The following is a 19,455-nucleotide window of genomic DNA, read 5'->3' as shown; positions in this document are numbered from 1 at the left end:
CTTAGCTTCAATAACTACTCCTATATGTGCAGTGTCAGTTACATGTCAGTTACAGTATCGGTTATGGATGGATGGACAGACAATAAACAGATGATGGATGGATAGATAGATAGATAGATAGATAGATAGATAGATAGATAGATAGATAGATTCAGTCACACTCAGAATTTTGAATATGAGGAGGTAGAAAATAAACTGGTTAGTGTCACATGATCTGCTGATGTCAGGACATCTTACTGCCCTAAGGCATGATGGGACAGCAGTCACATGACAAACCAGGAAGTAGGATTCAAGCCTGGGGGATAAGAGAAAACTGCAAATGAGGTAAATTTGAAAAGAAATGGGGTTCGGGTTCGGGGTCAAGTTCAGGTCCCGAACTTTGCGGCGAAGTTCGGCCGAACCCGGCGAACCCAAAACTTCCAGGTGTTCACTTAACCCTAATTGTAGCATAAGTAAAGTAGATGTTAATGCATTATTAGGCTACTTTCACACTCGCGTTTGGTGCGGATCCGTCTCGTATCTGCACAGACGCATCCGCATCGATAATGCAAACGCTTGTATACGTTCATAACGGATCCGTTTGCATTATTCATTCAAAAAAAAGTCTAAGTCAAAACGGATCCGTCTTGACTTACATTGAAAGTCAATGGGGGACGGATCCGTTTTCAATTGCACCAGATAGTGTCAGTGAAAAACGGATCCGTCCCCATTGACTTACATTGTAAGTCAGGACGGATCCGTTTGGCTCCGCATCGTCAGGCGGTCACCAAAACGCTGCAAGCTGCTTTTTAGTGACCGTCTAAAAAACGCATTCTGAACACATCCTTATCCATTCAGAATGCATTGGGGCTTAACTGATCCGTTATGGGCCGCTTGTGAGAGAGAGCCCTGAAACGGATCTCAGAAGCGGACCCAGAAACGCCAGTGTGAAAGTAGCCTTAAATGTGCTATGAACACTTGACAGCTACCATAGTTTAGAGATCTCTGTCGGAGATTACTTTTCCATATTGTTATTAAGTAATATTAACACTTCCACTACAACCATATATTTCCTAGTTCCTCTCCAGCAATTTACATATATTTACCGAGCGGAACTAATAAATATCTGTTAAAGGACCCTGTCTTCTGCACACACTTCCTCTGGATTAGAGTCTCTATGATTGTAGAGTCTCTACGAGCAGGCCCTCTTCTCTTTAATACGTTCATTAATGACCTTGTGGAGAGCTTACAGAGTACAGATTCAATATTTGCAGATGATGCTAAGCTCTATAAGGATAATCGACACAGCTCAGGATAATGTAATATTATAGAGAGATTTGGGGAAGTCGGAAGCTTGGGCAGATGAATGCCAAATTAAGTTCTTTTGGATAAATGTAAAATTATGGACTTGGGCTGAGGAAACAAAATGAACAATTATGTATTAAATAATGAAAATGCCACTGGAAAAGACAGAGATAATGGTAGGCAGTTAACTTAAAGGGATTGTCCAAGATAGTTTAAAATCTCAGACAACTCCTACAGTTTCTCAAAACAAAAAAGTATTATATACTCACCTGTCCTCCAGCATAGTCCTCTGTGGTGCTGGTCCTCTACTCCTGCCGCTGATTGCTTTCAAACAGCAGCAGTGACATACCAGGTTAAGACACGTGACCGCTGCAGTCAATCACTGTCCTCAGAGGTCTATAGCTTAGGATAGTAAATGGCTGCAGTGGTGAGGTGTCGTCAATGTGCATGTCATAGCAGTCAGTGACCTGGGGGAATGCCTAGAGAAAGAAGGTTTCACCATCAAAATAGATGGGTATTCTTTACGGTAAGAGCAGTGACACCATTGAACTCTCTGCCACAAGATGTTGTGGTGTTGCAATTCACTAAGCAAGTTCAATGAGGGCCTGGATGCCTTTCTTTAAAGTATTTAATATTACACGTTAAGGTTACTAGATTTGAAGATGGGACATTGATGCAGGGATTTATTTTGATTGTGATAATTAGGCTCAGGAAGTCATTTTCCCCCTAAAGTTGAGTAATTGACAACCATCCCATAGGGGTTTTGCCTTCTTCTGGATCAACTCAGTAATATTATTGGTTGGACTTGATGGACCTGTGTCTGTTTTCCACCTCATCAACTCTGTAGCAATGTAATCATGTAAGCAGGGAAGTTGACCACATTAAAAGCTTTCAGACTTCTTTTTAGGTAATGAATCAAAGGTGGCTTAGCGGGCATGGCATTTTCCACCACAGGGAAACATTGAGGCAAATTAGTGTAATGCTGTGATTTTATGAATCCATAACATGCTTTCTTTAGATTAGCACATTTGTTCCCCCAAAGTGAAGAAGTCTAAATGTCTAAACCTTAGAGACACCAGTAGTCTACTGAGCATTTCAGGAGGTCTCATGGAGCCATATGGTGCAACCTTAATGTTTCTCGATAGGACATTTGACAATCCCAACATTTCCTATTGCCAGCTGAATATTACTTTTTACCTCAACGGGGATTATTGAAGTTACATACAGGTTGTGGTAAAGCTTTGTGTCCCAAAGTAGCTTTGGCCTTGAGACATATTTTGGATATTGATGACCTCAGGATAGGTGATCAATATCAGATCTGTGGAGTTCTGTCACCCAGCACCCCCACTGATCAACTGTTTGCTGCAGGCGCCGGAAATATAACAGTGGACGGAGCAGGAAGCAGAAGCCTCCATTTAGCAGAAGGCTCCATCCACTGTGTAGTGGCCGTGCCGGCAGACTGCAGCTCAGCTCCCATTGAAGTGAATAAGTGGGGGTGCCAGATGTCAGATCCTCACCAAACTGATATTGATAACTTATCCTGAGGATAGTTAATCAATTTCTTAAAGGTGGACAACCCTTTTAATGTAGACCATATCAATATTTAATCAGATACTGGCATCCTAAAGGGAAATATACTGTACCTCCATCAATTAAATGTGAAAATAAAGGGAATAAAATCAGAGCAATAACATAGTGGAATTGTGTAAGGTAGAATACATTTTACAGAATTGTCAACTGAAACTTTGTGTTTCCTATTTTTGTAGGTATCAAGCCTATGTTTCTGGATACATCTGCTTCATTTCACTCTTCAATTTACTCCTGACTGATATTGTTAGACAGAGTTTGAAATAATATATAATTTGGAAGGATTTGATGTCCATCCTTTAGCAGATCCAAGGTTTAAAAAGATGACCCACCTACAAATTGGACTAAGTCCGGAGACGGTAGAGAAAGCTCGCTTGGAACTGAATGAAAATCCAGACACTTTACATCAGGATATCCAACAAGTTAGAGACATGATCATCACTAGACCAGATATTGGCTTCCTAAGGACAGATGATGCCTTCATATTAAGGTTTCTAAGGGCAAGAAAGTTCAACCAGATGGAAGCTTTCCGACTTCTCGCTCAGTATTTCCAGTATCGTCAGCTTAATTTGGACATGTTTAAAAATCTTAAAGCAGATGATCCAGGGGTTAAGCGTGCCCTCATGGATGGTTTTCCTGGTGTGCTTGACAGCCGTGATCACTATGGGAGGAAGATTCTTATACTTTTTGCAGCCAACTGGGACCAGAGTAGGTAAATGTAGATAGTATTTGTCCTTTTACTGAATGTTATATTAAATAGCCTGAATTATGTCTGCAATTCGATTTATTTTAATAAATATTAATAAATATTTAATTATCAGTATGTATAATAGTCATAGGTAATATACAGTGATGGCCAGTTAGCCGTGTTCGCCCGCAAACACATGCTGGCTGCCATCTTAACTCACAAGTCCGGTGATGCACAGGTAAGCCCTTACCTGTGCCTGTGCCGGGAGCCACTCTGAAACAAATGCGGTCACCGGGAGCAGGCAGTTCCGAGAACAGCCCGATGAAGGCCCCCGGCGGCTGTTCTCGGAACTGCCTGCTCCCGGTGACCGCATTTGTTTCAGACCGGCTACCGGCACAGGCACAGGTAAGGACTTATCTGTGCATCGCCGGACTTGTGAGTTAAGATGGCAGCCCGCATGTGTTCGCGGGCGAACTGGCCATCACTGGTAATATACTATAATAATGCATTTGGGAGTAGTGTCAATGATCTCACTGTATTCTTGGCTAAGGTTAAGAACCAGAGGGAAAATATTTTATTTCTATAACAATTTATGCTTTCAGACAAGGAAGTAAACTTACTGTATGTACTAAAGATTATTATAATTTATATTGCGTTAGTTATCTGTTATGTTGCCATATATAGTATTAGACATTTCAGTGAATAACCAATACACCTTAAGCGGTTCTCCAAGATTTTACAATAAATGGCCTCAGCTGATCAGCTGTTTAGGGGTATCTCTGGCGTGGGAAGTCAACACGGGAACTACACAGCTTCATCGATTTTGCAGTGGATGGAGCTGGTTGGTGCAGCACTGCTCCCATTCACTCCAGAGGGACCCCCATCCATACACAGTGGACTGTGTCATGTAATTCTGGCACCAACTACAGCACTACTGCTATCCCAAAACAGATTATTGATGTTGGTGTGGGGTACTGGACCTCTGCCAATCAGATATTGATGGTCTATTCTGAGGATAGGCTATCAAAAATAAAATCCCGGATAACCAGTTTAAAACAATCTATGTAAGCCACTACCTTTAGTTAATGAGTTTTAAACATCTGCAGTTGTCCACTGATGCTTTTTTTTCCCAAAATAACTGACATTTGGAATCCTGATTGGTTGCCATGGTAATTTCACATTGCCTTTGGAAGGTCATGCATTATGGTTTTATGCCTCACATATTGAAGATACTGTGTTTGTTAGTTTTCATTTTTTCAAGTATTAAAACTGTTTCAGGACCCGACTAGAGGGATGGCCATACAGGACTTAGTATTAAAGTGTAACTGCCATTTAACTACCAAAAATTAAATTCCTCACATATGTGATGCTGAAGGGAAGATATTCATGAAGCTGCATTTTTCAGCTAATTTTACCTTTCTGATGTCTGTAATCAGCCCCTAACAACCATATTTCTCTGGTCCTCTATTTCAGCAACTTCCTAAAAAGGGCTCTGCTGCTCTTCCTGTGATGATCTTTGCCCTTCCTTGAGGTCATCCTATATCTCCCTCACTTCCCATAAGCCCTTGCTCTCCTCGCATGAATGAGCAGGACCAATCAGAACGCAGATAACTTCCCACAGTACCCAGAGCAGTGTGTAGCCTCACATACAGCTAACCAGAGACAAGCCCTGCAATTACATTAAATCAGTAAGCATTTCTTTTAACCTCTTAAAGGGAACCTGTCACCTAATAAACGCCTCCCAAACCACCAGCATTACCTTTAAGTAGCCAGCAGTTTGTTTCTAAAGTTCCTTTTCTTCCTCCGGCCAGATGCACCAAAATCTAGAAAAACAAACTTTAATCCCCTGCACGCGCTATGTAACAGCAGAGTTTGAAGTAAAGGGGGCAGCGGCCTCCTCGCTTCCAGTCAAGCTAAGCCCGTCCCTTACCCATCCTCCCTTCACTGTGATTGACATCCTGCTGTGAGGCTGGGATCGTGCAAGTCTCGCACATGCGCTCCTTGTCTCTGCGCGATCCCGTCTCCAGCTCCCGCACTGAACCGGCCACTTTCCTCCCTCTGCGCATGCGTTGGGCGCGCGCACAATGGAAAAACCCAGCGCATGCGCAGAGAGAGGAAAGCGGACGGCTGAGTGTGGGAGTCAGAGACAGGATCGCACAGTGACAAGGAGCGCACCGCGCATGCGTGAGACTTGCAGGATCCCAACCTCACAGCAGGATGTCAATCACAGTGAAGGGAGGATGGGTAAGGGACGGGCTTAGCTTGACTTGAAGCGAGGAGGCCGCTGCCCCCTTGACTTCAAACTCTGCTGTTACATAGCGCGTGAAGGGGATTAAAGTTCGTTTTTCAAGATTTTGGTGCATCTGACCGGAGCAAGAAAAGGATCTTTAGGAACATACTGCTGGCTACTTTAAGGTAATGCTGGTGGTTTGGGAGGCGTTTTTTAGGTGACAGGTTCCCTTTAATAGCCAGCTGTCCCTCATTTTCTTACAGACTTTAGCTGTTTATATCTCTGGTTTGGTACCAGCTAGAAATATTCCAAGATTTCAGACAATACCAGAATGACATAAATCTCTTCAGTACAGGGGAAGATATCAATGATAGAAATCGGGATGCTGTGAATGAAGCTGAAAGTGAAAGTAAAAGCAGATTTTACCAGCGATTATTCCAGACTCTATTTCTAACAGTGATTTCTCCTCTGTTGCATGGACTAGAGTTGTCTGGTCTAGTATGAAAGCCTGGACTGTCAGCTTTTAATTATTGCATTTTTTTCTCTGCTGGGGTCAGTTTCCTACTTAAATACATAACAGGGTGCTCTTCCCCATTTAGCTCTTGGGACAGCACCGCCCCTAATCCTGAGTCAGCATCCGTCTGAACTAGGAACTCTTTTGTCACCAGTATCGGCTGTTGACAGAGGCTAGCCTTCAATGTCTGGAATGACATTTCGACTTGGGGGGACAACTTTATCATTACGGACTTTCCACCCTTAGTTAGGTTTGTTAGGGGGGGTGCAATGGACGCAAAATTCTTCACAAACCTCCAGAAGTAACCGGCGATGTCTAAGAATGCCCTGACCTGTTTCTTTGTCAGAGGTCAGGGCCAGTTTTGAATGGCTTCCACCTTATTCAATTGGGGCTTAATCAATCCCCAGCCAATAATGTATCCCAGGTACCTGGCTTCTTCTAATCCCAAGGCACATTTCTCGGGGTTGATGGTTAGCCGTGCGTCACTTATAAAGTCTAGAACTTTTTGCACCTTTTTTAAGTGACTCTGCCAATCTGCGCAATAAATGATCACATCGTCCAGATATGCAGCCGGGTATCCTCGATGTGGTCGCAGGATTCTATCCATCAATCTCTGGAAAGTAGCTGGAGCCCCGTGTAACCCAAACGGCATTACCACATACTGAAATAAACCCTCTGGGGTTAACTTCTGTAGCGACTGTTGCACAATTTTCCTGGGATTCCGGAGAGATGTTGGAGCGGTCTGGGAAACAACCAGCAGGGCTTTTGTAAGGGCGGCCATTTGTTCTGACAAAAGGCGGTTCGTCTCCTGTTGGCGTAGGTTCACCTCAGCCTGCGCTTTAACAAACTGCGCTTGACTCCTGCAGGCCGATAGCGGGCTTTACCCACGTCATCCACTGGAGAAAAAAGTTCTTGCAGAAAAAAACGAAGAGAGGGGAAATTTTTTTTTTCTTTGTGCCGTTGCCGTTAGCAACCGTTATGCTTGCATTCTCCACCAATTGTAAGCCTGCAAGGGGGGTAGCGTACGGTTCTGGACATTCACAGAGGCACAGATTACATAAAGTTCACATCACTTTTATTTAGGGTCCGATTTCAGGAGGTTTACATCAACACATGCTTTTTAGTGGAACCCATGATTTCCAGTATTGCAGTAACAAATCACAGAACAAAAGCCTTCCCGTCTGGGACTAACTAATAACACAAAGAGGTTGTTTCACTTAGGCTAGAGTTGTTAGGCTGACGTTCACACAGCAGGTAGTTTGCTCACTGGTCCTCAGTATTCCTTGCAGGCCTTCTCCTAAGTGAGCCACAACACTGTATATAGTAACCTAACGAGGTTAACTGCCTTAAGGTGTTTCAGAGGATACCAACAATCTGGCCTGGAAGGAAGGGAACAGTTGCTCCCTCTGCCAAACTTAACAACCATTCCACATAATCCAGGCCCCACGTATTTCCAGAAAGAATCCTGTCTAAACAACTAAGTTTGTTCAGGCCACAGCACTCCCTGGATTACACTTTTCACCCAGGTGAGAAATCTGGGTGAAATATACCTTCCTTCTCCTAGTATTCCACCTGCATGACCACAATATATATATATACACACTGCATATATTACACAGTATTATAGATGCAATATGTACAGATATATAGTATATATTGCAGTATACTGATATGTGAGATACGAGGTATAATATATGCAGTGTGTACAGGTATATTGTATATACAGCAGTGGTTGATATGTGAGGTACAAGCTGTAATTTATACCTCATACCTCACATTTCAGTACCTGCTATATATACAATCAGGGCTGGGATAAGGTCCACCAACAACAGAGGCTGAGCTGCCCAAGTGCGCCCCCCAAGCCCCCCCTTCCGGGGCGTTGCTTGTAATTTTACCCCATCCAGAACCCCATCAGACCTCAGATCAGACGGAAAAGAATATTATCTTTATTTAAGAACTATCTTACTTCACTTCAGGGCAGACTCTCACGCTCTATCCCTGCTGCTGCCTGCGCTGCTCCTGGTCTCCAGAGGGCGCACATGTGACCTGACTGCGTACAGCGCGTCAGGTCAAAGTGCGCGCTGTACTCAGCCAGTCAGGCAAGCGTCGTTGACGACCACAGATTTACACTGTAAATCACCTTTTTTTGTATATGATTGTCTTATCACAGTCATGGCCGACATATCCTAGCCATATGCCAATGTCAAAGAAAGCAGCACTGAGAATAAACTGGGCAGTGCACTGAGAAGTAATACACAGTCAGAGCATACAGTTACTGTAATGATGGCATCCATTCCCAGCATTATATTTAGAGCCATGACTTTCTCAGATTACAGAGTGGGCAATGCTGCCATGCTGATGGTGCCAGGTTATAACATGCCAATGCCAGCCTGATGATAGTCATCACTTTCTCAGATTACAGAGTGGGCAATGCTGCCCAGCTGATGGTGCCAGGTTATAACATGCCAATGCCAGCCTGATGACAGTGTACTACACTGTCATCAGGCTGGCATTGGCATGTTATAACCTGGCACCATCAGCTGGGCAGCATTGCCCACTCTGTAATCTGAGAAAGTGATGGCTCTAAATTATTTAGAGCCATCACTTTCTCAGATTACAGAGTGGACAATGCTGACCAGCTGATGGTGCCAGGTTATAATATGCCAGCCTGATGACAGTGTAGTATGAGTGGCCGGCGCCGACATATCCTAGCCATATGCCAATGTCAAAGGAAGCAGTTCTGAGAATAAACTGGGCAGTGCACTGAGAAGTAATACACAGTCAGAGCATACAGTTACTGTAATAATGGCATCCATTCCCAGCATTATATTTAGAGCCATCACTTTCTCAGATTACAGAGTGGGCAATGCTGCCCAGCTGATGTTGCCAGGTTATAACATGCCAATGCCAGCCTGATGACAGTCATCACTTTTTCAGATTACAGAGTGGGCAATGCTGGCATTGGCATGTTATAACCTGGCACCATCAGCTGGGCAGCATTGCCCACTCTGTAATCTGAGAAAGTGATGGCTCTTATAATGCTGGGAATGGATGCCATCATTACAGTAACTGAGTTGGCCGCACATAACGTTAATATAATATACACTACAGCTCCGCTCACCTCTACACCCTGGAGATGCCAGTTGCCAGAGTAGGTGCCCGCTCCCGGTGTGCTGTTGCCTGCTGCTGCCCGGCTCGAGCTGCTCCTGGTCTCCAGAGGGCGCCGCGCACATGTGACCTGACTGCGTACAGCGCATCAGGTCAAAGTGCGCGCGCTGTACGCAGCCAGTAAGCGTCGACTGAGCAGACAGCAGAGACCAGAGCAGCGGAGCGGCCAAGCCAGGAGGCGGAGCAGGGAGGGAGCACGTAAGTCAATGCAGTGCTCACTACTCCCTCCGTCCTCCAGGCAGCGCGGCCGGCAGTCCGGCATTCGCGGCAGCAGTAGCGACGGCCGCCCAGAGGCTGGGGAGCTGGCCTGCGCCCTGAGGCTGGAGCCTCCCCAGCCTCTGTGTCGGCCCGGCCCTGTATACAATATATCTGTACAGACTGCATCTATTATACCTCGTACCTCAAATAATATAACACCATAAGGTCTGGATTAGCTTGAATTGCGGTGACTGGGATACTCAAAAATTTATATCAACACACCACGAAAAAATGAGTAAACTAGATTCCCATAAAAGTACTGTTTATTAAATAATGCCGATAAAATCACCTAGCATTTTTAACAATAAATATATATTCCGTATCAACATCAGTGGAAATATCTAATATCTAGCGCCACCTTCATTAACAGACAATAGATAATAACAAGCATTCTAGGATAGTATATAAAATAAATAGTCAATGCAGGTTGGAGTAACATCTAGAGAAAAACATCCTCAGTGATAAAATCAGCCCCTGCACGAATCTACAAGTGTGCGAATCCTATTGACTGCTGAATGGTTTAGAAAGTAGTGATAAGGCGCATCATACCTTTAAAGGATTTATCTTTTTTTGGAGTACTGGATTGTGGTGATTAATATCACCTTGGTGGCCCTATTTCAACTTTTCACTGTGTATTCAATTACCCCTTAATTCCACAGTTTGTTCCCTGTACTGCCTACTTTTACCTGTGCTTAAAATAGGGTTGCTAGGCATGGTCCGTCTATCTGTGAGCACAGAAGCAGGCTGCGTTCAAGGTCAGATTACTGACAGCCAGGGACTGTAAGTAAATGATTAAAGAGAGGTCCTCCCCAGCAGCTGATAACAGTGCCTGGGCTGTGTGCACTTCTCCCTGTCCCTGCGCTTGGCATACTCTCCCTCACTCAGCAGACTTGGAGAATGCAGGGTTGAAGCAGCGCACAACAGAGAAGGGAGATCTGCCATCTGCTCAGTGTATAAATGAAAGCAACATGTGGTAAGAGGACCCCTTTGTGCTGCAGGAGATTAACCCTTTAGGGGGGAGGGCTCTGGTTACTGACACTTTTGGAAGGCTATTGTTACTGGCTAGTGAGGGCAGGCGGGATTAGCCTCAGGGTGAGGGCAGTGGCGGCCATCTTAACTGAATAGTGAAATTGCAGTTTTATGCAGACTGGTTGCTAAGGGCTGAATCTTATTAAATATGGGGTAAGTCAGTCGAATAGTAACTCATTCTGGAATATCATGTTATTAGTAACTACATATATGAATATTGAAATTCGGGTCTAAATGTGACAGTTATCCTTTAAAGTGGTTGGTTAAGTGGTCGCTAGCTCCTCGACGCGCGTTTTGCCGTCTTGACTCCTCCTGCCTCATCTTCCTCATCTCCCTCTTGCTCCTCCGGCTGCTCCTGCTCCTCCTCTCCTGTCACCTGTGTAGAAAAACCACCCATTTTGCTACACATTGCTTGTGCTCCAATGTCCTCCTCCAGTTCAGCCCCCACAGGGCTCATGTGGCTGTGAGATCTAGGCGCCACGTCTCCAGTCCCCTGACCAGCCAGATTTACATGAGCTGCCACTGGCTGACATCGAAGTTACACAGGGGAGTACTCCTGTCCACTTGGATCATCAAGAAATCATTTATGGCCTTTCTCTGTTTGTATAGTCGGTCCAACATATGGAGGGTGGAATTCCAATGGGTGGAAACGTCGCATATCAGCCTATGTTGGGGGATGCCTTTCTGCAGCTGCAGCTGAACGAGGGTGTGCTTTGCGGTGTACGAGTGGCTGAAGTGTATACAAAGTTTCCTGGCCATTTTTAGAATGTCTTGCAGATGGGTGGTGTCACGCATGAGTGGAAGACTTCAGGAACCGCTTGACAACCAGATTAAATACATTCCCCGTCGTATGGCTCAGCCCTCCTTGATGCAGTGCCGGCACCATGTTCTTCCCGTTGTCGGTCACCATGGTTCTGATTTTGAGTTGTCACGGAGAAAGCCAGGATTTGATTTCTTGATGAAGGACATGGAGGAGTTCATCCCATGTGTGACTCCGTTCACCCAGGCAAACGAGGTGCAGAACAGCGTGACATCGCCGTGCCCTGCACATGTGGTATGCTGGAGGGGCACTGTGAATTGTCCGTGCAGTCGAGGCTGAGGACACGGTGGAGGATGACGAGGCAGAGGTGGACATTGTCGCAGGACCAACGGTGTGAGAACGTGGAGGCGGAAGCGGCGTCACCTGGCCAAGTTGCTAGTGTGGCTGTGCAGGAACCACATTCACCCAGTGGGCCGTAAAGGATATGTATTGTCCCTGACCATAGTTACAGCTCCACACATCGGCGCTGCTGTGCACTTTGGCAGACACCGACAGGCTCAAGGACTGGCCCACCTTCTGTTCTACATACGTGTGCAGCGCTGGTAATGCCTTTTTGGCAAACAAATGACGGCTTGGGATTCTCCACCTCGGCTCAGCACAAGCCATCAGTTCTCTGAAAGGTGCAGATTCCACCACTTGAAAAGGGAGGGACTGCAGCAGCAGCACCTTTTCCAGGAGCACATTCAGCTTCTGCGGCATTGGATGAGTGCACGCATACTGTTGTCTCTTGGCAATCGCTTTGGTAATCGATTGCCGATGGAATGACTGACAAGGAGGAGGGGGAGGAGCAGGAGCATCAGGGCCAGCAGATGATGGGAAGGACAGACAACTCCCTTCGGCTGAGGTGGTGGAGCCTTGACTGCCTGAAATCGGGTGCGTGCCACTTGTTGATGCAGCGATTGCTGCGGTAGGCTGGACCACCACATCTGAGCCACGGTTCTCCCAGGGCACTTTATGGTGACGCTGCATATGTTGATGCAGGGCCCTAGTGCCAACATTGGCACCCTGGCCACTCTTCACCTTCTGCCCACAGATTCTACAAATGGCCATGTTCACCGCCGAGTAGGTGATTTTCTCCCCAACACTGCACACTGACTGCTACCGCCGCTGCTTCCAGGAACCCGTGCACCACTACTTTCCGGGCAGGTAGGCTCCTGCAGAGAGGGTGGTCTACCCAAGGCCTGTTTGAGTCCCGACCTCCCACTGCTGCCATCCTGCTGACTCCCGGCCACGCTAGCAACTTGCTGACTCCACCACTGCCACACGGGCAAGCTGCCACCCTCTTTTCTCGATGATGATGAGGCCCCTAATTCACCCGGCTCCCAAGTGAGATCAGCTACATCATCATCATCGTTTACTGTCTGCACGTCACTGATGTCCTCCTCAACGGTCTCTGACCGCTCGCAACACCAGCTCCCACGCCACTCTCCTCATCACTACTTGCCCGCCTGCTGGAGGAAGCGGCGGATGTCTCCTCCACATCTTGGCTGGCCAGTAGCTGCTGACTGTCCTCTAGTAGCTCGACCTCACTGTATAATGGAGCTGAGCCCACAGCATATAATACTTCTCTGGCTGAGGGAACAGAAAAGGACAGAGGCAGGTTGAGGACACGTGAGGGTACAGGGCCTGTTCCCAGGCCATGCCAACTAAGGGTTGTGTCTGATGAACCCACTGACTCTTGGCTGGGGGTGTCTGATGTCACTTGGGATGAAGTGGATGACCGAGTCAAGACACGACCCCTAGATGATGTCAGGAGCTCAGGCCTCTCACTGCGACTCCTGTTGCCACGCCCCCTTACTCTGCTGCGACCTATGCCTGCGCCATAAATATTTAGGCCTCTGCCACTCCCCTGTGAAGGGCCTGGCACTTCTCTGTCTGACATACTGTTAGATCAAATGAATAAATAAAAAGGAAATTAAAACACCCCAAAAAAGTTAGTAATTTTCTCACTTCACCACACAACGGCTAATAAGCCCTTTTTTTCCACTAATACATGCCAAAAAGGGCTTTAAAACATATAACTGCACCTCTGAACGGCAAATAGGACCTTATTTTTTTCCACTTATACACGCCACAAAAGGCTTTAGAACTTATAACTGCACCGCTTAACGGCAAATAATATATTTATTTGCCACTAATACACACCAAAAAGGGGTTTAGAACATATAACTGCACCGCTGAACGGCAAATAGGCCCTTACTTTTTTCCACTTATGCACTCCACAAAAGGCTTTAGAACATATAGCTGCACCGCTGAACGGCAAATAATATATACACTGCTCAAAAAAATAAAGGGAACACTTAAACAACACAATGTAACTCCAAGTCAATCACACTTCTGTGAAATCAAACTGTCCACTTAGGAAGCAACACTGAGTGACAATCAATTTCACATGCTGTTGTGCAAATGGGATAGACAACAGGTGGAAATTATAGGCAATTAGCAAGACACCCCCAATAAAGGAGTGGTTCTGCAGGTGGTAACCACAGACCACTTCTCAGTTCCTATGCTTCCTGGCTGATGTTTTGGTCACTTTTGAATGCTGGCGGTGCTTTCACTCTAGTGGTAGCAAGAGACAGAGTCTACAAACCACACAAGTGGTTCAGGTAGTGCAGCTTATCCAGGATGGCATATCAATGCGAACTGTGGCAAGAAGGTTTGCTGTGTCTGTCAGCGTAGTGTCCAGAGCATGCAGGCGCTACCAGGAGACAGGCCAGTACATCAGGAGACGTGGAGGAGGCCGTAGGAGGGCAACAACCCAGCAGCAGGACCACTACCTCCGCCTTTGTGCAAGGAGGAACAAGAGGAGCACTGCCAGAGCCCTGCAAAATGACCTCCAGCAGGCCACAAATGTGCATGTGTCTGCTCAAACGGTCAGAAACAGACTCCATGAGGGTGATATGAGGGCCTGACGTCCACAGGTGGGGGTTGTGCTTATAGCCCAACACCGTGCAGGACGTTTGGCATTTGCCAGAGAACACCAAGATTGGCAAATTCGCCACTGGCGCCCTGTGCTCTTCACAGATGAAAGCAGGTTCACACTGAGCACATGTGACAGACGTGACAGAGTCTGGAGGCGCCGTGGAGAACGTTCTGCTGCCTGCAACATCCTCCAGCATGACCGGTTTGGCATTGGGTCAGTAATGGTGTGGGGTGGCATTTCTTTGGAGGGCCGCACAGCCCTCCATGTGCTCGCCAGAGGTAGCCTGACTGCCATTAGGTACCGAGATGAGATCCTCAGACCCCTTGTGAGACCATATGCTGGTGCGGTTTGCCCTGGGTTCCTCCTAATGCAAGACAATGCTAGACCTCATGTGGCTGGAGTGTGTCAGCAGTTCCTGCAAGACGAAGGCATTGATGCTATGGACTGGCCCGCCCGTTCCCCAGACCTGAATCCAATTGAGCACATCTGGGACATCATGTCTCGCTCTATCCACCAACGTCACGTTGCACCACAGACTGTCCAGGAGTTGGCAGATGCTTTAGTCCAGGACTGGGAGGAGATCCCTCAGGAGACCGTCCGCCACCTCATCAGGAGCATGCACAGGCATTGTAGGGAGGTCATACAGGCACGTGGAGGCCACACACACTACTGAGCCTCATTTTGACTTGTTTTAAGGACATTACATCAAAGTTGGATCAGCCTGTAGTGTGTTTTTCCACTTTAATTTTGAGTGTGACTCCAAATCCAGACCTCCATGGGTTAAAAAATTTGATTTCAATTTTTTTATTTTTGTGTGATTTTGTTGTCAGCACATTCAACTATGTAAAGAACAAAGTATTTCAGAAAAATATTTTATTAATTCAGATCTAGGATGTGTTATTTTTGTGTTCCCTTTATTTTTTTGAGCAGTGTATTTTTTGCCACTAATATACACCAAAAAGGGCTTTAGAACATATAACTGCACCGCTGAACGGCAAATATATATTTTTATGCCACTAATACACGCTAAAAAGGGCTTTAGAACATATAACTGCACAGCTGAACGGCAAATAGGCCGTTATTTTTTTCCACTTATACACGCCACAAAAGCCTTTACAACATATAAGTGCACGGCTGAACGGCAAATAATATATATTTATTTGCCACTAATACACGCCAAAAAGGGCTTTAGAACATATAACTGCACCGCTGAACGGCAAATAGGCCCTTACTTTTTTCCACTTATGCACTCCACAAAAGGCTTTAGAACATATAGCTGCACCGCTGAACGGCAAATAATATATATTTTTTGCCACTAATACACACCAAAAAGGGCTTCAGAACATATAACTGCACCGCTGAACGGCAAATATATATTTTTATGCCACTAATACACACTAAAAAGGGCTTTAGAACATATAACTGCACCGCTGACCGGCAAATAGGCCCTTATTTTTTTCCACTTTCCACTCTCCTACTGAACCCTGTTTTGCTTCAATACTGTGGAATGATTCTTTCCTATCCTTTCCCTGAACTTCTATACAGCAAAATAAAAGTTTTAAAGTCTTTTCTACCACTGTCCCTAGCGCCTGCTGACGTCTCTCCCTGCACTAAGTACGCTGGTAAATGGCTGAATCCAAGATGGCTGAGGCTATTTATAGGGTTGTGACACCACACGGCTGGCTGGCTACTGACTGGCTGCATGCATGGCATTTTTAGTGATCCCTCGTTCCCAGAGTTCGAAGCCTAAGGAAATTCGGATTCAGTGCGGATTGGATTTTTTCCAGAAATTCGGATTGAATTCCACTTCATCAACTTCGATTTGTTCATCTAAAAAAATAGATTTGTTCATGCAAAAATATATAATAAAGAATATTAAAAAAAAAAACTAAAAAAACTTTGATTTGTTCATCTCTAGTTGTGACCTTGGACTAAAATAAAAATCTCCTCTCAATACCCACTTTATCCCGCATTGCAAGTTCCAAACTTTTCTCCAAACAATTTATTGTACCAGGTACATCAAACACATAAGAAATTGCAACATTTTGGTGGAAAAACCTTGATAAAGGTGTTTTTTCCACCGAAATGTCGCAATTTCTTTTGTGGTGGATGTACCTGCTATAGTAAACAGTTTGGAGCCTGTAATGCTGTGATCTTTTCATTTACTTTGGATTATCTGGAGGATTTGTCTGGTGGTCACGGGCACAGTGGGTGGAAGTCTTGGTTTTCTGATCCCTCCTTGGTTTACTTCCTTAACAGTAAATATAGTACAGATTGAGCACAGTCAGTGATATTGCACATTGGTCACTTTCAGAGGTGGAGTGAGACTTTAGTCAGGTAGATCACTTTTAAGGAACATTTAAGGGACTGTATAAAGTGCGACTTTTTAAAATGTCACAGAAGAAGTCGCAACTCCACTACACAAACCCCTTAGGCGTGCTTTCACTGAAATAGACACAATAGAACATTGCATTTGCACCAAATTTATAAAAGCCATGCGCCATGTTCAAAAATTTGGCACAGGTAAGTATCGCAACTCCAATCTTAAATGTAATTTCAAATACACCTAAAATGAAAAATTCTCGCAGCGTTTTTTTTTTTATTATAATACATTATTACATTACATTATTAGGCTATTTTCACACTAGCGTTTTTGCTGGATCCGGCAGGGTTCATCAAAAATGCTTCCATTACTGATAATACAACCGTCTGCATCCGTTATGAACGGATCCGGTTGTATTATCTTTAACATAGTTAAGACGGATCCGTCATGAACTCCATTGAAAGTCAATGGGGGACGGATCCGTTTTCTATTATGTCTGATTGTGTCCGAGAAAACTTATCGTTTTGCTCCGCATCCCAGGACGGAAAGCAAACCAGAACGGAACGGAATGCATTTTGGAGCGTTCTGTTCAGTTACGTTTTGTCCCCATTGACAATGAATAGGGACAAAACGAAAGCGTTTTTTTCTGGTATTGAGACCCTATGACGGATCTCAATACTGTAAAATATTAATGCTAGTGTGAAAGTAGCCTTATATTTGATATTACAATGTTATCAGCATTAAATGTCTTTCCATGTGTTTTATTATTTTTTTTATGATTATTTAATTGATTGTATAGTTCACTATTTAAAAAAATACATTTTCGGTGAGATGTTCTGATTAAGGGGAACTCTTTACAATTTACTAGTTGAAGCAGTAAAATTATAGATGTATTGTTCATTTTAATAATCAACATGTTTTGTAATGTCATTTGGACGCCACATTCCCTAGCAGAGAAGATTTATATCTTACATATCTCACCAAGAGAGGCTGCACGGAATCTGCCGGTGGTTCTAGTATTGGAACATAATTATTATGAGGTCTTTGAATGGTTATTTCTATGTAAATGTGCTTATTTGCCTAGGTCTGTAATTGCCTAACAGCACGCCGTATGTTGTTGTTAGATTTGATTTGACTTTTACTTTCCTAAATGTGATGCTGGAGGGATTGGGAAGCTATTTGCAGTGTTCGAAATTCTTAAGAGCAGCCACTGCCAAGAGGTTCTGTATCATTGTTCTCAAATAGTTGACCTTTTTAAGGAAAGTTGTCCATTTCTTCTCTAAAAGTATTCTGTTGACTAGTCGTAAAACATAGAGCATTATCTGCTTGATCACAATATATCAAGATTAGGATATGGTACAGGTACTAGAAATCAGCACTATCCCTGAGGCAAAACAGTATTGGCATACCTTCCCTTTATGAAGCCAGGGTCAGCGCGTACGCCCTAGACCTAGGGGCACTGCCAGAGGTCACAGTAGGCGGACATCTGCAGAGCTCAGGAAAGTGGAGAGGAAGCAGGGAGAGTGGATGCCAGACAGAGGAGCAGGGACACTGGACAGAGCAGATGAAGGTGAGACTGGAACGCCAACCTAGACAGTAGACCATGGCACCACAACAAGTACCATGCACACTGAACTCAATCTTCTCTTTATTAAAAATACTTTTTTTCTTTCATTGAAGGGGCTATCACTCAACTCATGTACACTTTAGTGTGGAAACGAACAAAAATCCACTTGAAAATCTGCACAGATTTTCAGTTTGGAAGCCTGGACCCATGTGCAGGTAGCCTAACAGATTTGAAGCCTCATTTATGTTTTTATGGTTTAAGCCAGTGATGCCCAACCAGCGGCCCGCAAAGCCGTGTCATGCGGCCTGCGCAGTGACCGGACTTTATCAGCGCAGGGAGCGCCGCTAACGGCACAGGCAGCAAAGTTATGCTGCCTGTGCCTGCAATCTCCCCGCCCAGCCCCGCCTCCTAGTTAATTTATTCACTGCACTTGCCTCTGTGAAATTGAAGAGTAGTGCCGTAATCTCGCACAGGCGCACTGGCAGAGGCATTGAAGTGTGCATGCACCGTCTTCCTGGCCTCTGCCAGTGCGCCTGTGCGAGATTACGGCGCTTCTCTTCAATTTCACAGAGGCAAGGCAAGTGCAGTGAATAAATTTGCTAGGAAGCGGCTCTGGGTGGAGGGGGGGATATCTGTGGATGACACTGAGGGGGGGGATATCTGTGGATGACACTCCAGGGGGGGGGATATCTGTGGATGACACTGAGGGGGGATATCTGTGGATGACACTGAGGGGGGGATATCTGTGGATGACACTGAGGGGGGATATCTGTGGATGACACTGAGGGGGGGTATATCTGTGGATGACTGAGGGGGGGATATCTGTGGATGACACTGAGGGGGGATATCTGTGGATGACACTGAGGGGGGATATCTGTGGATGACACTGAGGAGGGGGTGTATCTGTGGATGACACTGAGGGGGGGTGTATCTGTGGATGACACTGAGGGGGGTTTATCTGTGGATGACACTGAGGGGGGGTGTATCTGTGGATGACACTGAGGGGGGGATATCTGTAGGGGGGGATCTGTGGATGACACCGAGGGGGGGGGGGATCTGTGGAT

At 45.3% G+C, this 19,455-nt stretch overlaps 1 protein-coding gene across 1 annotated transcript in view; it reads left to right on the top strand.

The window, feature by feature from the left end:
* The first annotated feature begins 3,194 nt into the window (after positions 1-3,194).
* CLVS1 (clavesin 1) overlaps positions 3,195-19,455 on the top strand; it is a 78,351-nt gene continuing 62,090 nt past the window's right edge. Inside the window, exon 1 of the mRNA XM_040432827.1 lies at positions 3,195-3,583. Coding sequence (XP_040288761.1) covers positions 3,195-3,583 — 389 coding nt within the window. The remainder of the gene's footprint in view (positions 3,584-19,455) is intronic.

This window comes from Bufo bufo, chromosome 5 (assembly GCF_905171765.1).
Source record: "Bufo bufo chromosome 5, aBufBuf1.1, whole genome shotgun sequence".
NCBI lineage: Eukaryota > Metazoa > Chordata > Amphibia > Anura > Bufonidae > Bufo > Bufo bufo.
This window is presented reverse-complemented; position numbering and strand designations above follow the sequence as displayed.